Consider the following 26,306-nt stretch of genomic DNA (forward strand, 5'->3'; position numbering starts at 1 on the left):
CCAACTAACAGTTAACATAGGGAAGGGGGCTGGCTATTGGGTACACCAGAAGAAGAATATTCAGAGCAGGAAACAGATGTTCATCCAGGACATAGACTCCATTCAGCTGAGCATAGCTCTCCTGTGCTAGTTTTGATCATTCTGCTAGTTTCTAGTTAGAAGCCTCAAGTACAAGGTCCAGCCCCTCACGGCCTGGCTATTTTGCCTCCAAGCAACCAAGAAAGTACATCAATGTCCCAAGCTTGAATCCCCTGAACTGATAAAATCTTGAGACTAGTTTGGATATCTTAAAAAAAAAAAAAGTAGCCTAATTTGCGTGGGGGGATCAAGGAGGGTAGTAGGTTGGCTTGAAGACATTTTTCCCACCACACTCCACTCTTGGTTTTTTAAACAAGGACTAATGGTCTTTTAAATCAGAGGTGTCAAACTCAAATAGAAGCAAGTGCAGGGAAAGTTACTAGTAGATACATAAAGATCCCTGCAGACGCATATTGACTTAGTTTTACAATGTAATATTATCTATGTTTTATTGTATTTTTATTGCGTTAAATATTTCTCAATTACGTTTAATCTGGTTCTGGTAATACTTGGGGAGTTGTGTCTTTGATGCCTTTCAGTAACTTCCACTACTTAAATAACCGTTGGAAATGGTTAAATTATTTAACCATTGGGTTAAGTTATTTAACGTTTCTTACTTTGGAAATGCAAAAAGCCTGACATGCATGGCACTGAATGAGGAAGAGGAAAATTAAAATACAAGGTAGAAAGAAAACAGTGGAGCAGCCATCTGAAAAAGTGATTAAGTATGGGAGAATGAAAACCAGAAATCTCAGGTTTCTCTTCCCTTCCTCCTAGAGCTAAACAATCTGGCCACCTTTCTCAGGATTTAACCCTGAGGTGCTAGCTAGTACAGGTTGTAGGAGGAGGCTCAGAGGGGGTGCTACATATAGAAGGGGTTGGATAAGAATCACAGTAACTTAGAAGGCCTGAATGGGTTCTTGTTTGAGAGTACTAGAGTAACGGGTATCGATAGTATTTTACTGTTACCCTTGGACGAGAACATGAGTCAAGTATAGAAACAGCGTTCCCCCCAGGAATTAGATTTATAAAAAGATTCTAGCCAAACATCATCCTCTGTATTTCTTTGTTCCTAAGTTCATAAAATTTAACTGGACTGTATTCTAAGTGTTTCAATGTTACAGTCCTGAGGAGTGTATTATTGCTTTCTGAATTTTTTTCCCTTGTTTTCTACATTGAGAATTAATGGTAGTATTAGCAGACCACACATGCAGGGGGCTTGTTATATTTTGAGGATGAGATTTAGAGAAGATTTGATGTATGCATACTTAAGTGACTGGCATGAAGGGTCAATTAACTTGGATTTTTTAAATGAATTTCCTAAATTTACTAAAACAATTACTAGGTTTAAGACAGTGGGATCGTGTCAAAGCTGGCCAATGTTATTTAATGTGATAAAATATAAATTTTCAAAATTGTTTTAAGTGTAGGTCAAGTCAGTGTTTAGGTAGAGGACTCGCCCAAAGGGGAAAAAGACATAGGAAGCTTGTTTGCACAGTCATTTAATAATATTTCATTGATTAAAGTAAAATCTTTCAATTTGACTTGAAAAACAACCAACCAAAGATGTGAGGTTTTTATTTTATGAGATGAGTTTATTAATAATTATATTAATCATAAGACATCATGCTACACAGAACCTGAAATAGAACCACCACTACAGAGTTACTTGGGGAGTCTACGCTGCTGGCCTAGGCCATACAGTATCCACCTCAATTCCTTCCGGCTTCATTTTCAGATCCTGTAAGATATCACAAAAAATCTGCCCAAAATACAAGCATAAATATATATTTTAAAAGTTTTTCAAATATACTTATGTATAACAATTCACACACACAACATTTTTGTAAGTTACCATGTAAATGCTTTGCCTTCAAATCGTTGTTTAACATCTACTTTTGCACACATATACTTAACACCAGCCACTTTGATACTGTTTGTGCTGGTAAGTGTTGGTTGTCAGATTTTGTTTTAATATTATACTTACTCTGAATCAATTGATGGTCGGTATTCAAAAACTATTGTAAATGAGAAACCTTTTTTGAGACTGTCATACCAAATTCCTCTGATATGGTCATTGGCACGTAATGTAATTAGCATTTCTGTCCAGGTTTTGTACTACTCTTACTTCCATGTTTTCTGGACCACTTGTGCTAGCTTGAAATAGAAATGCATTTCTTTTTTCCTAAAAAGAATTAGTGATGGACCTAGAAGCATCCTGATGAAAATTTCAAAATAATTTTTATTATGTAAGAAAAGAGTAAAAAAAAAATATAAGTTGCAAAATGACATCTTTACTTGAAAGTATAAGTCAGGTTAAACTTGAATAAATTTAAAGAAAAAATATGAGTGGTATGGTATATATGTATATGTGGCTAAAATATACATGTATATATCCTTAACTTAAAAAAAAAAAACTTAGGTTGAAATCTGCATGAGTTGAAACCAATCAATTTCTTCAAAAGTAAGGTTTTCTTTGTAAGATTAATTTAGAAATGCAAATTGGTGAATTTCGCATGTCTCTTTTACCATGTTAAATATAGTGTGATAAATGTTTGTTTATGAAGGCAAGGTTTTTGCTTTTAATTGTTACCATTATACACAATAACAAAGTTAATCATTTAGCTACCATTATAACATAGATATAATTGTTTTAGCTCCATAAATTCACATAATTAAAAGTAGAATGTCAAGTGACTAAATAAGATTACACAAAAATGCACACTTTGTGCACTAAATTGCTTCTAGATCTTAGATAATAGATATATATCATGTAGAAGTATACTGGTATTAGTTCTTAAGACACTGACACAGCATTTGCTGAAATTACAAACAAATGTTTAAAGGATGTATACGTTCTTGGTATAGGATGTCTAGTGGATAGGCAGTCTTACAAATGTTCCCCATTTTCTGTGTATTATTGTAGGAATAAATATATAATCACCATATAACTAAATTTATTTCAGATGAATGTTAAACATCGTCAGTAGCTTACTCTAAAAAGACCTATCATGCATAGTTCTTCTTTTGGTGGGTCAATTTGCAGATAAAACTTAAAGATATATCAGTATTTGAGGGTTTTTTTTTAAAAGAAATAGTTCTTCCTCTACCACTCCCCCAGTGGGAACCATTATATTTCTTGGTAAAGTGAGTGCCAGGGTTTAATTATTCTCATATTGATAAATTCCCATGGATGGCCCTCCTAATCTGTGCCTCTATTTGTTTTAGGAAATAATTGATGGCATATTAGAAAGTTCTCACTGGGAATGAAGTCCTTAAATATCCAAGTCAAATACTCCTGATCGAGTAGAAACCTGGTCCCAGAACACATCGGATAGAATACCTGAACTCACACATCTGCCTTTGGTCAAAGCTGGTCTGATTCCAGCTTCAACAATACCCTGTTCCAATAGCAGGGCTGGGGTGCCTAGTTATTGACATATACTAAATAATCTAGACAAGTATTGGGAACTAGGGTACAGGGGGGAGCAAGTTCTGCAGTCAGGAGAACTCAGGGTCAAGTCTTGCAACTGATGTGTACCAGCTATGACTCTGGGCAAATTAGCTTCTCGGTGCTCCAGACAACTGCAAATCTGTTACAGAGAGTGTAGGATCTGCATTACGCAGTTAGCCCACTGATGAAATCACAGGTCAAAACCTCTCTAAAACAAACAAAAATGAACCCTTTCTCTAATCCCTAAATCTATCCATAGGATCTGAGAGCTGTCAATGACCTTCAGAGTTCATGTAGCCCATCCCCATACCTGTAGAAGGGTGAGTATCCAAATTTGTAAAGCTTCAGGGATGGAGATTAAATAGCTTATCTTGATTACATGTGAAATAACTCTACTTGTCAGGTTTTCATAGATACATACACACAGACATAGACGTTTGTATGCATATATATGACACATACCTTTTGCTTAAGTTAAAGATGATTTCATTTTATTCTGTTCTTTGTTGATGTGGGGCAATTGTCCATATCTCTGATGTGTTATTTTATAATTGTCTTTTAGTCCTAATTCTTTTCAGTGTCCAGTTAGGTCTTATTTTTTCCATCATTTCAATTATTTTCATGGTTCTCTGAGTGCTAAGTTCTCAACATCCCTTAAAAGTCATGATATGCCAAGTTAAATTTATGCCTCTGGCTAACATGCAATTTACTATGTTTTATAAGCTTAGAAGGGAAAGTACTTGTCATGATGAGGTCACTGGAAATTTGGCAGTATCTATCCATGACAGAGAACCAGCTGTTTGGCATTTCGTTATTTCCAGCCATCATTGGGATTTATTAAAGACATGCACAATAGTGACAACATTCTAGTTCATGTTCTTTGCTTATTTACTCCTTAAATAATATTTATCAAACACTGGGCATTTTGAGATAAAAAAGATTTGGAAATGTCATGGGAATTTTGTAATTCTAGATTTCTATTCTATTGGTTTTTAATACTATGCATGATATATATTCATGATTTTTGAATAAGCTTCCAAACATGTAGCCCAAACTCAGAAACTCCTGGGAAGTGATTTTGTTTTGTTTGCTGTATCTTTTGTTCATTAAGGAAATAGATGTTAATAGCTATAGGTAGCTGTAGTCTATCTCTCTCAGTCCAATTGGCCATTCCATTGTATCTGAAGAATGTAAAGTTACAGCTACTGTGTGTCAGTCTCCAAAGGATTCACATTGCTTTTTCAGGATTCGCATGGGACTGGAAACCAGTGTACCACAAATCTCTCTAAATAGTACTGAAAAATATAAAGAAGAAAAAAAGAAAACACCTGCTATCTGCTGTTTTGCAACTTGGTTAATTAAGTTCTGAGTTTAAAAGTGAAGCTCTTCTACAAACTAAAATCAAACATGATTTCAATAGTCTGAAATCAATGAAATTAAATATACAGTTACAAAGCTACTTATACCTGCTGGGCACATGAGAGACGATGTCTCAACATCCAGTGAAATCCTCACCAATTGGAACATTTGTTTTTTGTTTTTGTTTTTTTGTTTTTTTTTGTTTTGTTTTTTGTTTTTTGTTTCCTAGAAGCTTATATTATAACATTTTACACACACATTTTACTCATAAATTGTAAATTTAAGTTACACATTATGGAGCCTATATCTAATTTTATCCACAAGAAAGTTACACTTTTTTTTGTTTTTGTTTTTTTTTTTTTTTTTTGTTTTTGGGTTTTTTTTTTTTTTTTTTTTGGTTTGTTTGTTTGCTTATTTCTTTGTTTGTTTCTTTGTTTCTTGTGTTTGGGGATGTTTTACTTCCCCTAAAACACAGATTGTCTCTTGGTATAGTAACATTGAAACTAGACAAGTTACCCGGGTTTTGCTGTGAGAAATCAACTTGGAGTGGAGTTTCTGTGACTTGGTGAAATGTACACATAGAAGATAATGACTGGTTAAAAAGGGAAAAAAAAAAAACAAAACCAACAGACAACGGAAGGAAATAATTTCCTTAGGAACACAAGTGTATTCCTTTTTACCACAGAAGGATATCTTTTGATTCCTGTCTGGGATTTCTTGGTTTTTCTTTTATGGTGAAGCAAGTGTTTCTTATTCACCATAAGAAGCAGTCAGCAACTCCTAATCTCCTCCAGCACATCACTTAGAAATTCTGTACAAGAATATATTTGATGTATATTTATAATTATATCTCTCTAACGTTTGCTTCCTGCTTTTTGTCTATATAATGTCAGTTATTTTCTTCAATAAGTTGAGCTAGAATGACAAAAATCCCTTAGTCTAATGGGCTTAGTGTGTGGTTATCTATAGTTATATTGAATCCTTTATGGAAAATCTTTCCATAAGTGCCTATAGTGCTGTAAAATTAACATTTAAATCACCAGCATATTCTCTAGGCGACAGTAGTTTACAGCCACAAATCTATTCTGCTTCCTTGTGTTTTAAGTCCTCTTGTGTTCAATTTCCAGGGACATTAACTAATATGAACTTGGGAAAGAAAAACCTGATTAGTAACGGAAAAATGGCTAAACAATGACAGATGCAATGCTTCTTGATATAGCTTACATTAAACTAGGAAGGTCAATCTGAAAAGAAAAAAGTCCCCTTGGAAATCCAGTAGTCTCTTTGGGCACAGTGCAGCGCATTCTAACATTGAGTATCCACCAAGCAGGGGTGCGTTACCAGAGACTTTGTGGCACCGTCTATGTTGATTTTGAACAGCATGTGAATCAGTTGGTATAATTTACACACCAAGGCAGAAATTTGGATAAAATATTCAGAAATGGCAAAAACCACAAAGCTTTCATCTGTCACAATAGCCCTTTTCCTACTGTAAAATATTATTTCTGGATTTTTGTTTCTCCATATTTGATACAAACTTTAGTCAAACTTTTCTTAGGATGAAACTCTAGGGATCTAGCTCTAGCTCTTGAAATTGAGTCCAGTTTTAGTTCGGTTTTAGTTTCTATTTACATATATACAGGTGGAGCAGTTTTTAATATGCACGTAGTTCAGTTGCTTTGATGATATACACATTCTCCTGAAGGTTGTAAATAGCTGGCTTGGCCGATGGGCCTTACATGGGATCGTCTTCAATATTGGGATAGCCCCGTGAAGATTGGCCAGGTGTGAAGGTCGTCATGGGAATAACTTTGATTGAGTCGTCATGTGCAGCTGTGCAAAACAGGGCCCTGGGACTGCATCTTCGGACCTGATGAGAGTCATCCTGAGCAACAACCCTTCCTTGAGCACCCCTTGCTTCAGCCCTAGCACCAGGTCCCAGTTCTTGGTTCAGAGACCGGGGTGGAGTGGTGCAGATAGCAGCAGGCTGGGGCTCAGGAGGGTTATGGCACATTGCTGTGGTTGTGATCAGATGTGGAGCAGGAGAACTGTGGCGGGTCACCACAGGCTCTGCAGAACGAGGTTGCTGACACGGAGGCAGCGCAGCAGGCATCCAGCAGGAATCAGAATGACCAAGGATAAGGCATTCTTGGGTACAGTTGTCAGAGGCTTCTTCAAGAGTTGGTTGGACAGTTATTTCTGCAGCTGGAAAAAAAAAAAAAAAACCAGACGTATCATTATCTACACTTAGAAGAAACTCTACTGAAGAGAATGTTGTTGATTTTTTTAAAAAAAAGTATAGTTATAGGCAAATATATAACTAGCATAAAACCAAATCATTGATTCTTAACATTTTTGCAAATCAGATACCTCAATCTGACCGCCAAGAGTGTTCACTTTAGAAAATTAAAATGTGTTACAATTAAGGTTAAGAATGCTTTGCAAATTTTGCTTCACGACCTGAGGTGACAGGATGAAATCTGAGAGCATTTTGGAAACCAGGGACATTGAACTGATATACAGAAATGCAAAGTGAGTCAAGGGAACAAGGAGGCAGTTACTTGTATAATTCTGGTCCAAAAATAATTTCATCTGATGACTGAAGAGAGAGTAGTTTCCTTTCACTTGAATTATCTAGATAACTGATAATACTATATGCCATTAGATTGTACAATCCATTAGATTATATAATAATGTAATATATAACATATATATCATATAATTATATATGTCATTAGATTATAAACTCTTTGAGGACAGGGACTATCTTTTGCCTCTTTTTTGTATCCCTAGCACTTAGCAGAATGCCTGGCACATAGTAGGAGCATAATAAATGTTTATTGATTGATATAAAAAATGAAGCTGAAAGCTGAGGCTAATCATATCCAAACCATGTTTTCAGTTTTTTAAACATACCATCTTCCCTTTCTCTACATTTAAGGGAAAATTTCATTTTTTGTTGATACTTTTATTTTAAAAGTCTGCCAGTGACATGTAATGCTAACAACTCATGTAGTATCTTAAGTTTCCTAAAATTCTGTATAAATGCCTATTGTGAAGAATATGGCATTAGGAAGGCAGTGTGTGGAATTATAAAGGCAATAGAAAGCATAGTCCCTTGCCCTTTAGGAGCTTAGAATCTAATAGGCAGAGAAGAGAAACAAATGAAAAGCTATGAGAGAATATCTGAGGCAGTTGGGGTTAACCTGGGGATGCTTCATGGAGATGAAGCCTATTGAATTTTTCCCAATGTGAAATGTTCTTTCATATGTTAAAGCATCTTATAAATATGCTTCTAAACAATGTACTAAATAACTTTGCCCCCATTCTCATGAGTGTTTGTTCTGAAATCACATGGTAGAGGATAAATGTGGAAACATCAAAAACCTTAGGGAATATTTTAGGAATTTTAAAAAATCAAATGGGCATTTAAGAGTAAATTAAATTAATTTGAAAAACTAATCTGTTAGATTCTAAGATTTGCCTCAGAGTTTCAAGAATGAACCATAGGTGTGGTTAACTTTAAAAACAATCAATTCCTTAAAACCATAACAAAATAGAGGTAACATAATAAATAATAGACCTAAGGTACTCAACCTTGAACTGCGATATATTTCATAAACATGTAAATTTTTGAATACTAAGGAGTAAAACAGTTTACAAATCCTTTGTGCTGAAACTTAGATTGTATTATTCTACAACTGAATGCAATGATCAGAGCATATTGATCAGAACATAATGATGCTACCGCTTTTCCTTGCAAGGATCCACTCACTATGTGATATGCCTGGCTAATCGAGAGTGAACAACTTTGAAACACTAGTTACAGATTAACATTCAAAGTGAATAATAAAATATTCGAAAACACTGAACAAATGAGTAAAGGATCAGAAGCACATTTTGATTTCCCTGACCCAAGGGAATGAGAAAATGATCGTTTAGAAAAGCCAAAAACAATCCAACTTGAACCACAGATAACAAAGGGGTCATTTCAAGCATCCTATTCTCTGACTTAATAAACTATATCTTTATAGAGACTGAGATATTTACATATTTCCAAACTAGATATAACCTGTAACCACACTGATGGACTGGCTCCTGTTTTGGCCTAAAATAATATACAGGTGACAGAAAAGAAAAACATCAAGTGTCTTTTAAAAAATCTTAAGCAGAGTTTTATATTTATATATATATATATGTATGTATAACATATGTGCATGCAAACACAAAGTCAAATGGTGAAAGAATGTCACTGAGTGGTACATGATTTCAGGAGCTGATACACTTAGAACAATTACAGATATACCACCAATTAACAGTCTGAGGGTATGAAAAGTTATTCTCTATTCCTCTCCTTAGCTTTCATGTCTGTAAAATAGGGATAACAGCACCTGCCTCACAGAGTTATAACAAATGCTTTGCTTATGTGTAATATGTGCTTTGCAAACCTTAAAGTTCTATATAAATGTTAGCCATTGTTGTCATTGTTATAGGGGCTCACAGTCTTAGTCAGTGCTAGACAGTACCCAGACTAATATAAATACAGATTCTTGAAACAAACAAACAAACAAATATATGGACGTTGGCCCGAGACACCAATATCGCATTGGCTCATATGCATATATCATATGATATCAAATTTTCTCTGATATCAGATATTCTGGCTCTAGGATCCCATTTGAAATTGTTATTTTCTATAGTACCCAAGAATCTTAATGAATAGATGTTTCACGTGAATATAGTCATGTCATTTTTCTGTTCCATTTTAAAACTTTCATCTCAAATCAACATATCCAAGACAGAATTCATTATCTCTCTCCCCTTCTTCAATCGACCCCTCTTCCAAACTTCCCTATTTCTATTCTTTATAGTCTTTCATGTTTATAAGCAGCATCATCCTCACCCCATTACTCTTGTTCATCTCACATATTCAATTAGTTGCCAAACCTTTCCGTTTCTCCTTCTACAACAATCTCATGTTGAGCTCTTCTCTCAATGCACATAGCTGCCACCTTGGTTCAGAACCTTATCACTTCTCATCTGCATTACTGCAAAGGCCTCTGAATTGCTCCCCTGTCTCAAGTCTCTCTCTGCTTTAGTCTGTCCTCTGGAAAGCTACCAGAAACAAAGATCTCATGATACCACTCCCCAAATCAAACTCCACTGGCTTTCTATTGCCTCAGATAGCAACACTTCTCTTTAACTTTTAAGGTCCTCCTCATCCTGTCCCCAACCTATATTTCCAGCCTTATTGTACATTACTCTCTCTCTCCCACACTGTGATCTAGGCAAACTGACTTTCTTTCTTAAACACAATATTCAATCTCCTTTTTCTGTGCCTTTGCAATGGACATGCCCAGGGCCATGGAATGACCTTGTTCTTCACCTTGGCCTCATAGAATCCCCCTCTGCTTTCAAAACACAACTCACCTTATACATGCTGCTTTTCCTGATCTCCCCAATTGGTAGCGTCCTCCATCTCAAACAATAACGTATTTGAGTGCTTTTCATTTATTTATATTTATTTTGTATGTACTAATATATGTACTTGTCTCTCCATTAGAAATGTAAGCTCCTTGAGAGTAGAGATTTTTTTCATTTTTTGTATCCACCGTGTATAGCACATAGTAGGCACTCAATAAAGACTTGTTAATTGAGTTATGTGACAGTAGTCAAGAAGACATAGACTCAGATTCTGTCTCTGACACTTAATACGTTTGGGACCCTGTGCAAGTAAGTCATTTGATCACTGTATGCCTCACACAGTTCCTTAGGATTTATTTATTAAATCATAGAGAAGGTTCTGTCCTGAACCCTCTTCTCTTTTATTTTATGCTCTCTCTTCTGGATCTGAGCAGATCACATGGGATCAATTATTATCTCTACTGAATGACTCCCAAATCTGTACATCCAACCCCAATCTCTATTGAGAGATTGAACTTCCATACCATCAGCTACTTGCTCCTAGGTATTTCCTCTTAGATGTCCTGTTGATGTCTCAAATTAATACATAACTGATCTTGTTGTCCTTCAGTCTCTCCAAAATCAAACCATCCTTATAATTATTGAGGAAACTACAATCTTTCTTGAAATCCAGATTTGCAATCTGATGTCAACTTTGACTTCCTTCTGTCTGCCTCATCAAGTCTTGTTGACTTTACCTTTAAAACACGCCTTGCATCTTTCTTTTTTTTTGCTTTTTAACAATTTAATTGTTTTATTTATTTCATTAAATGTTTCCTAATTACATGTAAAAATTTTTAACAATCATTTTAAAAAATTTTGAGTTCCAAATTCTCTCCCTATATGATGCCAAACAAATTACGTTCCTTTTCTAAGCTTACTGTTTTGATGCCCTGTATCAGTCAGTCAGCATCTATTAAGTTCCCAGTATCTGCCTTGACACTGTTGCTCAGGATACAGATACAAAGAATGTACCAATGATCCTATGGTCTTATCTACACATGTAAGTATATGCAAAAGAAATCCAAAACTATTCTTTTGAGGAGGCACTAATACCTAACCAGAAATTCCAAGAGGCAGAGGTAAGGAAACAGTGTATTCCAGACATTGGTGACAGGATGGGAGATGGAGTGTTGTGTGTGAGTAACAGCAGGAAGGTGAGCTTAACTGTATGGTAGAGTTTGTGTAAGTGTGTAATTTATCATAAAGCTAGAGAAATATATTGGAATATACCAGGTTGTGAAAGGCTTTAAATGCCAAACCAGAGTTTGTATTTTTTTCCTAGAGGGAAGGAAGGTTTGGTGAGCAGGGGAGTGAAATGGTCAGCCCTGTGCATTAGGACAATCACTTAATCTATAAGCTGTGTGAAGGATGTACTGGGGAGGGGACAAACTTGATGCAGGGGAGACTAAATAATAGGAAGTTGTTGCAATAATTCAGGTGAGATGTGATGAGAGCCTGATCTAAAGTGGAAGGAGGGAGAGGGGTGAGGGAGAGAAGGGAAAAAAGAAAGGAGGGGGGGGAAGGGAGGAGGGAGAGGGGGGAGAGGGGAGAGGAGAGGGGGGAGAGGGGAGAGGAGAGAAGGGAGAGGGGAGAGAGAGGATGAGAACGAAAATGAATGAACTATGGAAACAAAGATGATAAGATTTGTCAATTAGCTGGATATGTGGGGTGAAGGAGAATGAGGAGTCAAAGGAGGTTGTTAATCCGGGTCACTAGAAGGATCATTGTATCCTTAACAGGATTGGGAATACTTGGAAGGGGGGGTAGGGTTTGGAGAAAAAAATGTGAGTTTTTTGGATTCAATTTTTTCTGTGGGGCATAAACCTTCTCTTAAACTCTTTCAGTCTTTAAGTCCATTGGTGCCTGCAACAGAGCCTATTACTCAACAGAAGAGCTATGACTCCTCATGGGCAAATTGAAATGGAGAATTGAAGTTTTGTCTGAAATCAGGCTTCCAACCATATTCCTGAGAGAAGAATTTTGTTTTGGATGATGGAACTGTCAACTTCCTTTTGTCAGATGGACTTGGATCCAGAATAAAGTAGAAGGAAAATAGCAGGTTGGATTCCATTAGAGAAACTGTATGGTGGTTTGTTACTAACAAACCTCAAATCTGCTCCCTGCCACAAATTTTATCTTTTACAAGCATAAATATTCTCTTGGCAATGTTGTATGATTGCAAAATGTAGGACACCATAATCCCCGAGGATCCAAAGGTCTGGGTAATCAATCAGCAAGCATTTCTTAAGTGACTACTTCATCTCTATTCTCAAGAGGCTTATGTTAACCATAAGGCATTGAAGAGGCCTGCCAGTGGACCTGAGTTCAAATCTTGGCTTTGCCACTTATACTTATGAACCTTGGGTATGTCATTTCACCTTTCTGGGTCTCAGTTTCCTCTTCTATAGAATGAAAGGGTTGGTCTAGATGGTCTCTGAGATCTCTGTCAACTCTAGATCTATAAGCCTATGATCTATGATTCCATGAGGGCTACAGGTAGCCTGCAGCATATATCCAGTAATGATCTTTGTGCAAGAATTAGTTTTAGGCTGATTTCATTGAGGAAATATTAGATTAGAAATGGAGAGTAAGTCATCTGGCAAGAGCAAGAAATAAGATCTTGGGCCAAGCATAGTCCAGGTATTGTACTGGTCCCTAGGAAATGTAAAAAGACCTCTAGCACAACGGGTGAATCTCCCATAGAGGTGCAATGGGAGAACATGCATAAGAATTGCACAGAACGAAAAGATGGCATGTGTATTTGAAGTTCATGCTTTAATTTTATATTACTGCTGGCTTACCAATCTTGACAAAACATACATAAGGAGATCTGTTTTTTTTTTTTTAAAGTTCACTTCTACTTCCTCTTTTGATAGAAAAAAATGAATGGTCAAAAAAGACTTCCACAAAGAAAGGTCTAATTGAATGAGTTGCTATAATAATGCATATTAGTTCTAGAAAAACATTCTTGAGCATAACCTAGAAACACACTTTTCCTGCCATATACTTAGTTGAATTGTGGTTGCTGATCCTTATCGAAGAGTAAGGAATAAGAAATCCTTTAAGAAAGACATGGATGAGCAGAAGATGTTGCTTATCAAAAAATCAGTGATAAGAAATTCCCAAGGCACAAGGCTCTTCTGCAGTCTGGGAGCAGAAATCAGACTTGGTTTCAGCACAGTTGGTAGGTACCGTACAATAAATGACATGCACACTGGTTACCAAATATAATAGTGTCGGGAGACCTTAGGACCTTGGAATATTGGAGAAAGCTGAATGAGGATAAAATTATATCATACACGAACTAGATAATTTCTGAAAGGAATGCTATGATTCTATGAAATGATTCCCAATATATCTAGGGGACATTCATCAGGAAGCCTTTATTCTAGTTCTTATTGTGTTACTGATACTACTAGGTTAGGTCAGTGTGGCATGAATGACCAAAGGAACACACTGTCTGCCTCAATTTCTTGATCTGTAAATGACCTATAATAGCAATATGTTGGTGTCTCCAAATCTCTTTATATTACTACTGAGGAAACAAGCAGACTACCAGTCTTGGAAAGAGTGAGCAGGGGTGGTTTCTTAGCACTACACAGAATTCTTTGCAGCTTTTCTTTTATTAATGAATGGGGGGTGGTGTGAAGAACTGAAGAGATAGCCCATTCTAAGGTAACACTTTGGTTAATTATGCAGGTTAATAAAGCTAGGCTTAGCAAGTTGGAGACGAATTACAATTAGATCACAAAATAGCATTGGCACTGCGTAGTTCACCAATCACGTATTTGCATGATGAGAAGAAAGTTCATTTGGAGTTCCGTAGAGATACAAAATCTTCACACAGAGGAAAGATTGCCTTTTATAACCTCGAAGGATAAAGGATTTCTGCTGTTCCTTGAAAGTTATATTTGCAGCCTGAAGCTGGCATTTACTGAAGGCCAGAGCTTGAAAACATAGCAAGGGCTTCAGTCTGCTTTTTAGCTTACAAAAAGCTGATGCTTATGGGGTGTCTGACAGGATGAAAATCTTCTTTTTGGAGATGAGAAAAAGAGCTTTTTGGTCCAAGGCCACAGACTCCCTAAAAGCTAATAGAGTCATTAATGGCCAGCAAGTGTAACTGATGCCTTTCATCCAATAATCCTTGCCTTTCGGTGCTAATGAAGTAGGCTGGATAATCATTACTGCTCATAGACTAAGCAGAAAACCCATATTTATTCAGTGGCAAACCTGGGACACAGCTGTATGTGTAGGAAATCATTGGGCTAACAAGTTATACATCACTCTTGAACACATTCTTTTCACTTCAGTAGTCTGTAGAGGGTTTATAATAAATACCACCCCTGAATCCCTACATTATCCTGCTGTCTGAGCAGAATTTTACAAGCCCTTAGAAATCAATATTGTGACAATTATTTAAATTTCCCTTTACATTCAAGATGCCACTGTAAGTTGCTTGTATGAAACCCCTCCCAAACAGAACATAAATATTTAAAACTATGCATTGATGTTAAACAATATTTTGAGTCTCTTTACTAGAAAAAAATGTATTTCCCACCAAGTATGATATTTGGAAAAACTCAGGTGAGACTCAACATAATGTAAATTCTCCATTATTTGTGTGAGCAGTTTTTGAACTGATTCACTTGCAATTTTCAATCAGATGCAAGTACTTCATTAGAAAAATATAGGGACAAATGATAAGGACTGCACTTATGATTTCATTGGTATAGAGAACTCCCAGGTGAGGAAACTACCTCTACCAATCAGCACCTTGTCTGCAATTTATATTACTAGAGAGTTTCCTAGAGTACTGTGAAGTTACATGACTTGCCCATGGTCACACAGCCAGTATGTGTAAGGGACAGGACTTGAACCGTGATCTTTTTGGGTCAGAGGCTAGCTTTCTATCCACTGAGGGCAGCTAGGTGGCACAGTAGATAGAGTGACAGGTGTGGAGTCAGGAAAACTCATATCTTTGTGAGTTCAAATCTGGCCTCAGACACTTACTAGCTGTGTAACCCCATGCAAGTCACTTAACCCTGTTTGCCTCAGTTTCCTCATTTGTAAAATGAGCTGGAGAAGGAAATGACAAACCACTCCAGTGTCTTTGCCAAGAAAACCCCAGATGGGGTCACGAAGAGTCAGACATGATGGAAAACGACCAAACAACAACAGACTCTATCCACTATGGGCATATGTGTGTGTGTGTGTTTAAATTAAGAATCTATTATTAACATCTGAACAGATGTATAGTCAGTCAAGTTCAATTACTTGTTTAACCAAGAGCCAAACCACTCTGGTATTTCCCTTTGCACAGATGCAAGCTCCAAGAACTGATTGTGCACATGCAGCTTTGACTTGAGGTTATGGAGAGCTTAGAAAGGATAAAACAATGAAAATAGCAAGGATTACTGGTTGGTGCTCATTAAATTATCATATAATACCATAAAAAAGGTATAGGAAGAGTGAAACGAAAATCACTTCATTAATCTAATTTATTTTAGTACTTCAGTTAAAATACAATTAGTACACTTAAATTCCATGAAATTCAACATCAGTCTTTGTTTCATATGTTTAAGTCATGAGTTATTGAAGGGTTCCTTCATTAACATCCTCCTTGGATTTCTCATTGAGGAAGGGAGGCAACTCTGGAGTCTTAAAACCTAGGTCCATAAGAGTCCGAGCTCTGAACAGGTATTGAACCAAGCTGTCAGGGTCTGATATGCTTCATTTGTATTCTTTGAGGACTAGCTTACAGAGGTTTGGAGAAGCTTATCACTGAAGGTCTTGGCTACTAGATTCTTATTTATTAACACTAAGGCATGTATGGGTTGTGGCTTTTAGAGTACAGAAAGGGGTGGAAGGGGCAGAGTTGGTTACTCTCTTCACACCATCCTCCCGTATCAGCTTTGGTGTCTGCTAGCAGAGCTAGTCTCTCAGGAGACATTCTCTCTAGCAATTGGAAAATCAGCTTGGAAGAGTTTGAGGCACAGTTGAGGTAGTGGAGATACACACAGACATAACACATACACAGAAGCTTTTATCCAATGGAGGAATTTTGCTCAAAGAGTGGTACCTCTTGCAGCAGAAAAGAGAGCTGACTCTGGACCCAAGAGTCAAGCTGTGGAGAGGAGCAGACCCTGGGAGCCCAGCTAAAGAAGCTGCTTACCAGAAACATGGTGCTCAACAGGGAGCTTTGTAAAGACTCTGCTAAAGTACAAAGGGCATCAGTTGCAGAATTGTGAGTTTTCTTGGCTGCATGTGTTCCATCTATATGTGGCTCACTGCCTTTTTACTCTTAGTTTGTGCCCACTCTTTCCGTAGCTGCTATATGTCTTTGTGACAGTGAACCCCAGACTTTTCTTGGGGGGGAGACAGAAATATTTTATAGTCACTGCTTTTGTTATGCAGTCTTAGTAAATACTTTTAACAAGAGTTAGCTATGTCTATTGGTTGACTTAATGGGAAGCAAGAGGTTCGGGAGCTCTTGTTAGGAGTAGGTACAGGGTAACCCCCTTGAACTCGAGGTAGTTGCCTGCCTGGGGAGCCAAGTTAGGAAAGTACCCTAGAGGAGAGACTATAGTTTGGGGCTTGGCTTCAGTCCTTTCACAGCTTGTCTTCATGGATCTCTGTTATGCAAATCTCCTCGTTTACCCCAGTGGCTCCCTGGGTGGTCTATAGAGAAGAGGGAAGTAATAGCTCCCACCATCCCTGGTCATGTAAAGAACATGAACAAACAGGAAGAGAGGTTGTTCCTCTGCTGATGCTTGCTCCTTAAAGTGGTCCTGTTCCACTGCAAGAAATTAGGGGGTACTAACTACTCCCACTGCTATTCAGAGCTAGGCGCTGTATTATTTTGAACTAGGATTTCTAAGTGTAGAGGTACATAAAGAAATAAATAAGATGGCTGTAGTTTCTCCCTGTCCCCCAAAGGACTTTGATTTTAGCATAATTTGGGGGGAGATTGTAAATTTCTTTTTTTTAGTGACAATCTCCTTAATCTGATTATGATGTGGGTGAGCTATTGAGGTTGGGGGGAGAGAGAAAGGGAGACACAGATGATTAGGGCACACTTTGTCCTTTGTGGTGGATCGCATGAATATTTTTGAAATACAATTTTCATTCAAATTCTCATTTACTTTCATGACATCACTACTTAGGCATTTATTCACTATCCAAATGTTATAACAAAGGGAAACAAACAAACAAAACAATTCTATGCCCTGGTGCCAGTGTACTGTTCGCCTCTGGGAGAGAAAGAAAATTTTCATTTGGAAAAAAAAAATTTAGCCTGTCATGCCTGAATTATGTGTTTTAGTGGTCAATCAAAATAAGAAATACCATCTATATGGCTTTTTCCATAGTATAATTATATTCTTATTTTTCATTATGCAAAAGATAAAGATAATTGTCTGCTTTTATTAATATGGAACTCTTGTGTGGGCTATAAATGTTACTTAGAGTTTTTCTCTTTCAATTTAGTTTTATAGAAATAGCAATCAATGTTTCAGATGAGTTTTGCACATTACATATTAAATCTGCTACCTCCCATTTTGGAAAGAAAAGCATCAGAACATTTGTAGAGTAGTAAGAAGGACAGGCAATGAATCTAATTCAATCTCTAATGACTTCAACCTTGAAATTCACACCAAAGACAATTTATATTTGAATTACCTTGTACAAGATGCCAAAAGACAAGTATATGTACCCCCTACACATACCCAAGAGGAAACGTATTCTGCCTTTAAATATAGCTCTCTTCATAGTAAATTACAGAAGCTCTAATAACTCAACTGGACAAAAGAACTGACTTTATAAAACAAATCTACTTTATTGTAAAGGAGGATGGGGGAGGTAGCTGAGAAACAGATAACAGGTGGTTTCATTTTCTTAAAAATACAGAGACACCTTGTATTTAATGGGTCTGTAATCTCATTGGTGAAAATCACAACTCATCCAGACTGTATCTTATGACAATATTCTTGTCTACCTTCTCCACTAGACCCCCACAGATTTATCCTATCAGCTTTTAACCATTCCATGGGTAATGGAATGGTAGCATTCAGGTTGTAAAACTATTATTCCTTACTCCTGCCAAGTAACTAACCCACCTCTTTTTCTGATCATACATTTCCTTAACGACATATATTTCGTAGACTATTTTTTGCTTTTATGTCATCAATGCAAATATCTACTTCCTATTTGTGCCCATCTGTTTCTCTCCACTGACCTTTTGGTACTTGTAATTTTGATTATTCAGGCATTGATGCATTCCAAGATTCATAATCACATAAAATCACTAGGAAAACCTGTGTTTTGAAAGGATATATTTTATGCTGGGACATTATTTAGGATTGCTAAAAGCACTGTGTGATTTCCAAATGCAATCCAGCCTACTCTCTTCCTCTCATTCAATAATGCCTCTCTCTCTCTCTATATATATACTTGTCTACATATGGATATTTGTATATATACATATGCATGTATAATATAGATGTATGTATATATGTGTCTGTTTATCTATACACACATACACATGGAATAGATTGTGGTAGTAGTGCCCAACCTTTTCAAATACGAAAATCCTTTTTTAATATTATAAAAACACTGTTAATATCTTTAGAGAAAATACTAAAGTGGCAATGCTTGCACATGTGCATTTGCATGGACCCCTTTTAATATCTCTAGAGCCTCCAAGGGTTCCACAGCCCATTGGCTGGGGACCAGCCATTCACTTGTGACATTGTTCCAGTCAAAAATACTGATTACATTTTTGATGACAGCTGGTTTAGTTCTGTCAGTAAGAAAAAGGAAATGGGATAAGTTTGGAGTTTATTTAAAATCCTCAGTTCTTTATCCCAGTTCTTAGTGTTGGGGTTATATGGTGGAGGGAAGTAAAGAGGTAAGATAAACACAAGTTTCCTTTGGAGGATAATTTGTAACTTTCAGCAGAGAAAACTCTCGGAAGGAATACTTATGCTTTCACAAGTTAGTTGGCCTTTAGGAGTATAGAAGGAACCAAGACTGAAATAGTGCTCAGGCATATGACATAGAGAATATTTTATCTATAACAGAGAGTACTTTTGAAACTTGTCCTATGAATCAGAAAATTTTCTATCAATACTCTTCCTCAAAATTATGCTACTTTATCATTAGCATCTTCTTCCTTCCCTTAAGGAAAATTATTTTTTTCCACTGCTTATGTTAAATGCAATTTATAGCAAACAGAGATTCTTTTATAAGGGCACAATGGCCTTTGTGCTGGAAGACACAGGAAACTACTTCTAACCTTTGAATTTTTGGGGTGATTTTAGGAAAGTCACTGGACCATTTTTTCTTCATATTTCTCTGTCCACGCTATTTGTGCTATATACCCAGATGGTGATATTGATTCACTAGCAGGAGGGTATGTATTTTGAATTGTTCTCCCAGCAGTGCTGAAGGATTTGCTGAATCGTGGATTTAATCTGCCATTTACATTCTTTCTTCCTTATGGCATTCCCTTCTTCTTGTGACCAGTAAGAAAACTTTGTGAAAAATTCTTGTTTTGGATTCAGGGATACCATAACTACCATGGAACTAAGTTAGGTAACTAGCCTTTGCAGGGATTGGACTAGTCAGCGTCATGATCAATCCTGTTGAGGTAAGCAGATAGCATCATCTGCCTTTACTGTTGGTAATGGCAGATGTCACCTAAATCTGCACACAATTAATTTATTAGATAAGAAAAACTGACCAATAAGAACCTTCCAGATTTCCACTATAGACTTCGTACATCCTTACCACTTCTAAAAAAAAAAAAAAGAGTGGGAGTTACTTTAGAAATGCATTAAAGATGGGAGAGGAACAATTAACATCATCCTTATTATATGTGTGACTTTATTCTTAAACCTCTGAGTTTTAGTTCTATTGTACACCTCAGGCTGGATAGATCTTTGCTCACGAGAAAAACTTTGACATCAATGCAGTTTGCTAGAATGAGGCAGCCCCTCCCACTGCTTTTATTTCTATCACTTCTAACACATACTATCTTTCTGATGGCATCTCTTTCAGGAAACACACTCAGGTCTGCATTATTAAGCATGGATTTATACCAACTCTTCACTGCAATGTTGTACAGCTACCTACTTTGTTCATCTTCTACAGACTGCCCCCTGGAAAAATACTAAATGTGATTACTCATTTATTAAGAGAAAGGAAAATAAGAATTGGAAAGTAAGGATGATGTTCAACTAATAATATTCCGATCACTGAATAAGTGAAATTTGAAAGGTAATAATTATATTTGTAATTGCTCAGACTCAAGAATCTTGTGTTTTCTCTCATTTTTCCAGGCTGATGGAGCATTGATTCATTAATAATAATAAATTCATTTAATGCCGTAGGTACTTACAAGGAGAAAGATGTCATCTGTCATCAATGGAAATGCAACCAGCATGGGAGAGTACTCAAAGACCAATTTTTTATACTCAAATGAAAGGAATTTTAAGTACTTCCTGATGTGACATCACGATTAATTACCCATAATCATACAGACTCTGTAAGCAGGAATCATAGTTCTTTATTTTCCTAGAGTGATCTTTGCTATAATTCTTTAAAATTCTCCCAATGCATGTGAACTAAATATTTCTGCAAAAGAAATTTTGCACTTAGCAAAGTGACTGGCACATAGTAAGTACTTAATAAATATTTATTGACTGAATACCTTCCAATCCTTCTTTGCTGCCTACAAATTTGCCCAAGTCTCACCCCCATTCAAACATAATCCCTGTTTCGAGGGGTACAGAAGGGAAGTGGGACTAAAGGATCACGTGAAGCAGGAGCTACAGAACTCCCTTCTTATGACTGCTCCTGCTTCCCATAATCCTTCAGTCCTTTCTTTCACTTGGGAAAACTACTCCTCCCATCAGCCCTCCCGCCGGTAATGGCTACACTTGTAAAAACAACAACAACAACAACAACAAAAAACCCTTCACTTGACCCTATCATTTGCTCAAGCTATTATCCTATAACTCTCCTTTTTTTGCACCCAAACTGCTAGAGTTGTATATTCTTTTGCCTCTACTTTTTCATTTTTCGCTCATTTCTTGACTCCTCACAGGCTCGCTTCCAATTTCCATCACTTGACTGAAATTATCCTCTCCGGAGTCTTCTGGTGACCTTTCCCACCATCTTTATCCTTGTTGACCTCTCTGTTGCACCTGGCACTGTTGATCACCACTGCCTAGATCCTCTCTCTAATTTTGCTTTACCAGACACTGTTCTGTTGAGGTTTTCTTCCACTTGATCTGACCACTCCTTAATTTCCTTTGCAGGATCATCATCCTCCAAAAGAGGATCAGAGATAAAGAGAATCTCAGAGCCATCAAGTCTAATTCCTTCATTTTACAGATGAGGAAAATGGGAGGCAGGGAGATTAAGAGAATTGCCCAAGGGAACATGGGTAGCAAGTTTCAGAGGCAAAATTTTAATAGCTACTTTGATTCTAGAGTCAGTACTTTTTCTTCTTCATCACATTGTCTCCTTGCTGGGGCTTTCTATTCTTTCTCTACATTATACTGTCAGCAGTCATCCGGTTAACATTTCTATGCAGATAATTCTCAGATATGCTTATCTTGGCCTCATCTCTCTTGGGCTCGAGTCCAGCATCTTGACCTGGCTTCTGTATATCTTCAGTTCAAAATACCAAAAAACTGAACTCATTATGTTTCCCCTCAAACGGTCCTTTCCTCCTAACCTATTTCTGTCAAGGGCACTGCCATTTTTCCAGTTGCCCAGATTGTCAACCTCTTGGAGGGTCTGCCTTGATCCAGACCACCCTCCACACAACTGCCAAGTTCATAATCCTGAGACACATTGACTTCCTTGCTTAAGAAGCTTCAGTGGGTCCCTGTTGCCTTTTGAATAAAAAACAAGTTTCTGTTTGTTGCAGTCTGGTTCAAGACTATCTCTTTTAGGTTGGATACATGTAATAGCCCCTTATGTATTCTGTGTTTGAGTCAAATTGGTCTACTTGCTATTTATTCCCTCCAAATGACATTCCATCTACTCTACTACCTTTTGCCTGGGCTCTCCTCCTTTTCTGGAGTATTCTCACCCCTGCCTCTTGGAACCTTGAGCTCCCTTCAAGACTCAGCTCAAGGGCTGTCTCCTTCAATGGGGTGGGGTTAACTATTTTTGATTAATCAACTAATTGTATTTATGAAGCACCTACTCTGTGCCAGGGAGTACATGTGAGGACACAAAGACAAAAACCAAAGAGCCTCTGCCCCCAAGGAGCTTCAATTCCACTGGAGGAAAACAACATAGGTACGTGGAAAGAGGCTCAAATAGCTATAAGGCAATATCATGGGGGAGAGGGGGAGGGGAAAGCACTAATATGTCAGGTGGGGGAGTCAAGAAAGGCTTCATCAAGGCATCAACTTTTGGTCTGAGCTTGGAAGGATGATAGATTCTACCAGGCAGGTGGCAATGACGAGTCAGCATGTGCCAAGGCAGGGAGACGAGAGAGGGAATGCTGCCTTGAAAAAGCAAAGAAAGAGCAAAGGACCGGTGTTAGGCTGGAACAGAGATTGTGTGAAGGGAAACCAATTATAATCAGCTCAAAGGACAGATTGGAGCCAGTCTCTGAAAGGCTAAAAGTGTCAAATGGAGGAATTTTGTATTTTATCCAGTCAATTGAGAAGCATTTATTATGCACCTTTGTATACCAGGCAAAGTGTTAGGTGTTGATAATACAGAGACAGAACGGAAATAGCCCCTGCCTGCAAGCAGCTCACATCCTAGAGACAACGTGGAGCCCGTTGAAACTCCTTGGGTGCTTCTGGAGCAGGAGAGAGACAGAGGCAGACCCATTATCGGTTTGGCAGCTGTGTGTGGGATGGACTGGAGAGGGGACAGACTGGGAGAGAAATGAGCAAATTAGTGCAGTAGTCTACATGAGAAGAGAAAAGAGCATGAGCTAGGGCTGGTTGTCCACGAATACAGAAGGGGATAGACATTAGAGATGTTGAGGAAGTCAGATTGGCACAATTTGGCAATGGATTAGATATGAGGGAAGGGCTAAGAATGAGGGGTCAGGGATGACTCCAAGGTGGTAGACTTAGATGACTGGGAAACTGATGGTGCCCTCAATAGATGATACAGGGACATATATTGTCATTATTAGGTAGTTGCAATAAAGAACATAAATTTTCAGTGAAACATTCCATGAAGCATCAATTTTGTTTTTTTTTAAATAGAGAAAAAAGCCTAGTCAAACTGACAAATGGAAAAAAAAATATATGAGTTCTACAATTTTCACATCAATTGGAGGTAAAAATGTTTTGAATTACAGTCATTTTTGTCCTGTCCGATAAAGAAAATTACTTTAAATGGATGATAATTTAAAACAAGATAATCCAGATTTCATTTTGCTCCAATCAAACCTAAGTGTAGTGATGTAGTATGTTTCTGAGTAATTTATATCATCTAGCATTTCTACATAACATTTTGGATGCCCAAAAGAAGAATATCTTTTTTTTTTAATGGAAAAACAGAGTAAGGTAGGGGGATTATTAGCTTGCTTACTCACGTGCTTATTATAGCTCTTTAAAATAAAAACACATCTATTTTGTTATTAGACAATGACTAACTTAACCATTTGCCTGGTACGCACTTGATAACTTAACACTTCTAACGATAAGTCTATAAGTGTAAGGCAGAAGTTATTACATTAATAAGTCTCTACATTTAAGGATGCAGCAAATCGTATAGTCTAATATCAAATATATAATGAAACCAATGCTACCATAAAATACATGGGATTCATATGCAAGCAATGGCCCTCCTTTTCAGAAGAAAATGATAATGGTTGTAAACCCAGATTTGGGAGGAGTTGTCTCTTATTCCTGTCGTCTGCAGTGAGAAGAGAACACAGATGGCAGAGAAGGTTGCTAAGGCAGAAGGTGCACCCAACTTGATCCAGAGCTAGTTTGCCTCTGGCTCTTAAGGGCTCCCAGGCACAAAAGGCAGGGGCTCTGACATTTAGGGCAAACACTGGGAAAAGTGAAAGGGAATAAGCACTGCATGGACACTTTATATAGAACTGGGGTACGAGGGACAATGTAGGAAATGAGGCATGAATAGGAAAAGAGAAGCGAAGGGAAAGTAAAGAAGTTATGAATGAAAACTGCGTGATGCTATTAGAAGATTTTTTTTCCTTCATTTTTTTTAGGCAGTTGGGGTTAAGTGACTTGCCCAGGGTCACACAGCTAGTAGGTGTCAAGTGTTTGGTCTGAGGCCGGATTTGAACTCAGGTCCTCCTGACTTCAGGGCTGGTGCTCTATCCACTGCCCAACCTAGCTGCCCCAGAAGATTTTTTAAAAATGCAAGCTAGACTGAGCTGAATGAATTTGGAGTAAAGTTGATGGTCAAAGTGTAGGCAAAGGGTAGGATTCATGGGGCAAAGAGCAGTTATACACCAAGACAAAATATATCTACAAGGAAGGGCTAGAATAGCAGGCAGTTAGTTCCTCAGTGAATACTGATAAAATGAAACAAGATGATGACAGCTAGGTGGAGGAGGTGTTTAAAATGTATTCAGGAGTAACTTGGTGTTTTTCTGTACCAAGTTAATGCAGTGGTGAGAGGAAATCATTTGTATTTTTGTGAGACCCAGGAGGCTCGATTTTGAAAGACTCAAAATGTTCCCTGGCCAATTCAGGCACACCATATGTACTAGATCAGCATTTGGACATTCGGAAGTGAGATAGCCTCTAGCAGGTTGCAGTGAAAAGGGCTTGATCACACATCAGTTAGAAAGTTGTTACAACAGTTCAGATGAGAAGTGATGAGGGCCTTCACTGAGGTGGTAATAGTACGACCGGAAAATAGGAGTGATGTGAGAGACAGAAACGATAAGATTTGGCAACTGATTAAATATGTGAATGAGTGAGAGGGAGAGGTGAGTATGACTGAAAGAACAGTGGTGTGCTTGGCTATAATGGGGAGAGTCTAAAGAGGGATGGGCTTGAAGAGAAAGATAATTAGTTCTGTTTGGGACACAATTAGTTTGAGTTGGGTACAGAACATCAAGTTCAAAATGTCTAATTACAGGCAGTTGGTGATGCGGAACTGGAATTCAGGAGAAAAACTAATGCTGGGCATGTAAATCTCTTCATACAAACGGGTGGGTGGTCAAACTTCCTTTGTCTGCTTTAGGTAAGAGTGAGCTTCGGGACCTATCTCTTCACTCTACCCATTCCTCCATGCTTGTAGGCCATTTCTGCACAATAGTAGAGATCTTCTTCCTCATTTCTTCTCGTGTTTGTCTTATTTAACCCCCTCTGTGACTCTTGAAGACTCGGAAGGGATGCTCATCTCCTGTAAGCACTTCAGTAACATAATTTAGCCCCTTCCAATTGCTCAGATGGATTTACCCTTCTAGGTCTCTCTTGTTTCCTATGTTTTACATTTCAGAGTTGTTACTCAGTTCTTTTTTTATTCCATTATTAATGTTTGAAAGCCCATCTATTTCTTGTCCAGGGTTCCTAGGACTCTTTCTGGAATTCTACCCCAGAAGCCATCTTCATGCTGGCAATGCCTTTACCTCTATAGTCTCCTCATCCAGTTGAGAGGAAGCACCCATGGCAGCCATGCTGATGCCAAACATGGTTCAACCCAGGACTCTTTCTGGATCCTCCAGCTCCAATTTATTTGTTTTCTTCCCCCAATAGAGTAAAAGCTCCTTGAGGACAGTAACTATCTTGGTTTTTTGCTTATATTTGTACCCCTGGTGCTTAACACAGGACCTATTACATAGTAAGTGCTTCATAAGTGCTGTATCTGTCTATCTATACTTCTATATTAAAAGTTTATTTTGCCCCTGTAGAATTATACATACTTTTATAGGCTAAGTTATTCTTCGTTGTTAAGTCTTTACGTTTTGCCTTTTTGAATATCATAT

General features: G+C 37.5%; 1 protein-coding gene across 1 annotated transcript in view; it reads right to left on the bottom strand.

Annotated features, from left to right (window-relative positions):
• Window positions 1-5,535: 5,535 nt before the first annotated feature.
• Window positions 5,536-26,306, bottom strand: part of LOC114023953 (protocadherin-11 X-linked-like) — a 312,903-nt gene continuing 292,132 nt past the window's right edge. The window contains exon 6 of the mRNA XM_027836741.1: window positions 5,536-7,096. Coding sequence (XP_027692542.1) covers window positions 6,627-7,096 — 470 coding nt within the window. The 3' untranslated portion in view covers window positions 5,536-6,626. The remainder of the gene's footprint in view (window positions 7,097-26,306) is intronic.

The sequence above is a fragment of the Vombatus ursinus genome, unplaced genomic scaffold, assembly GCF_900497805.2.
Source record: "Vombatus ursinus unplaced genomic scaffold, bare-nosed wombat genome assembly UNPS02004457.1, whole genome shotgun sequence".
Classification (NCBI taxonomy): domain Eukaryota; kingdom Metazoa; phylum Chordata; class Mammalia; order Diprotodontia; family Vombatidae; genus Vombatus; species Vombatus ursinus.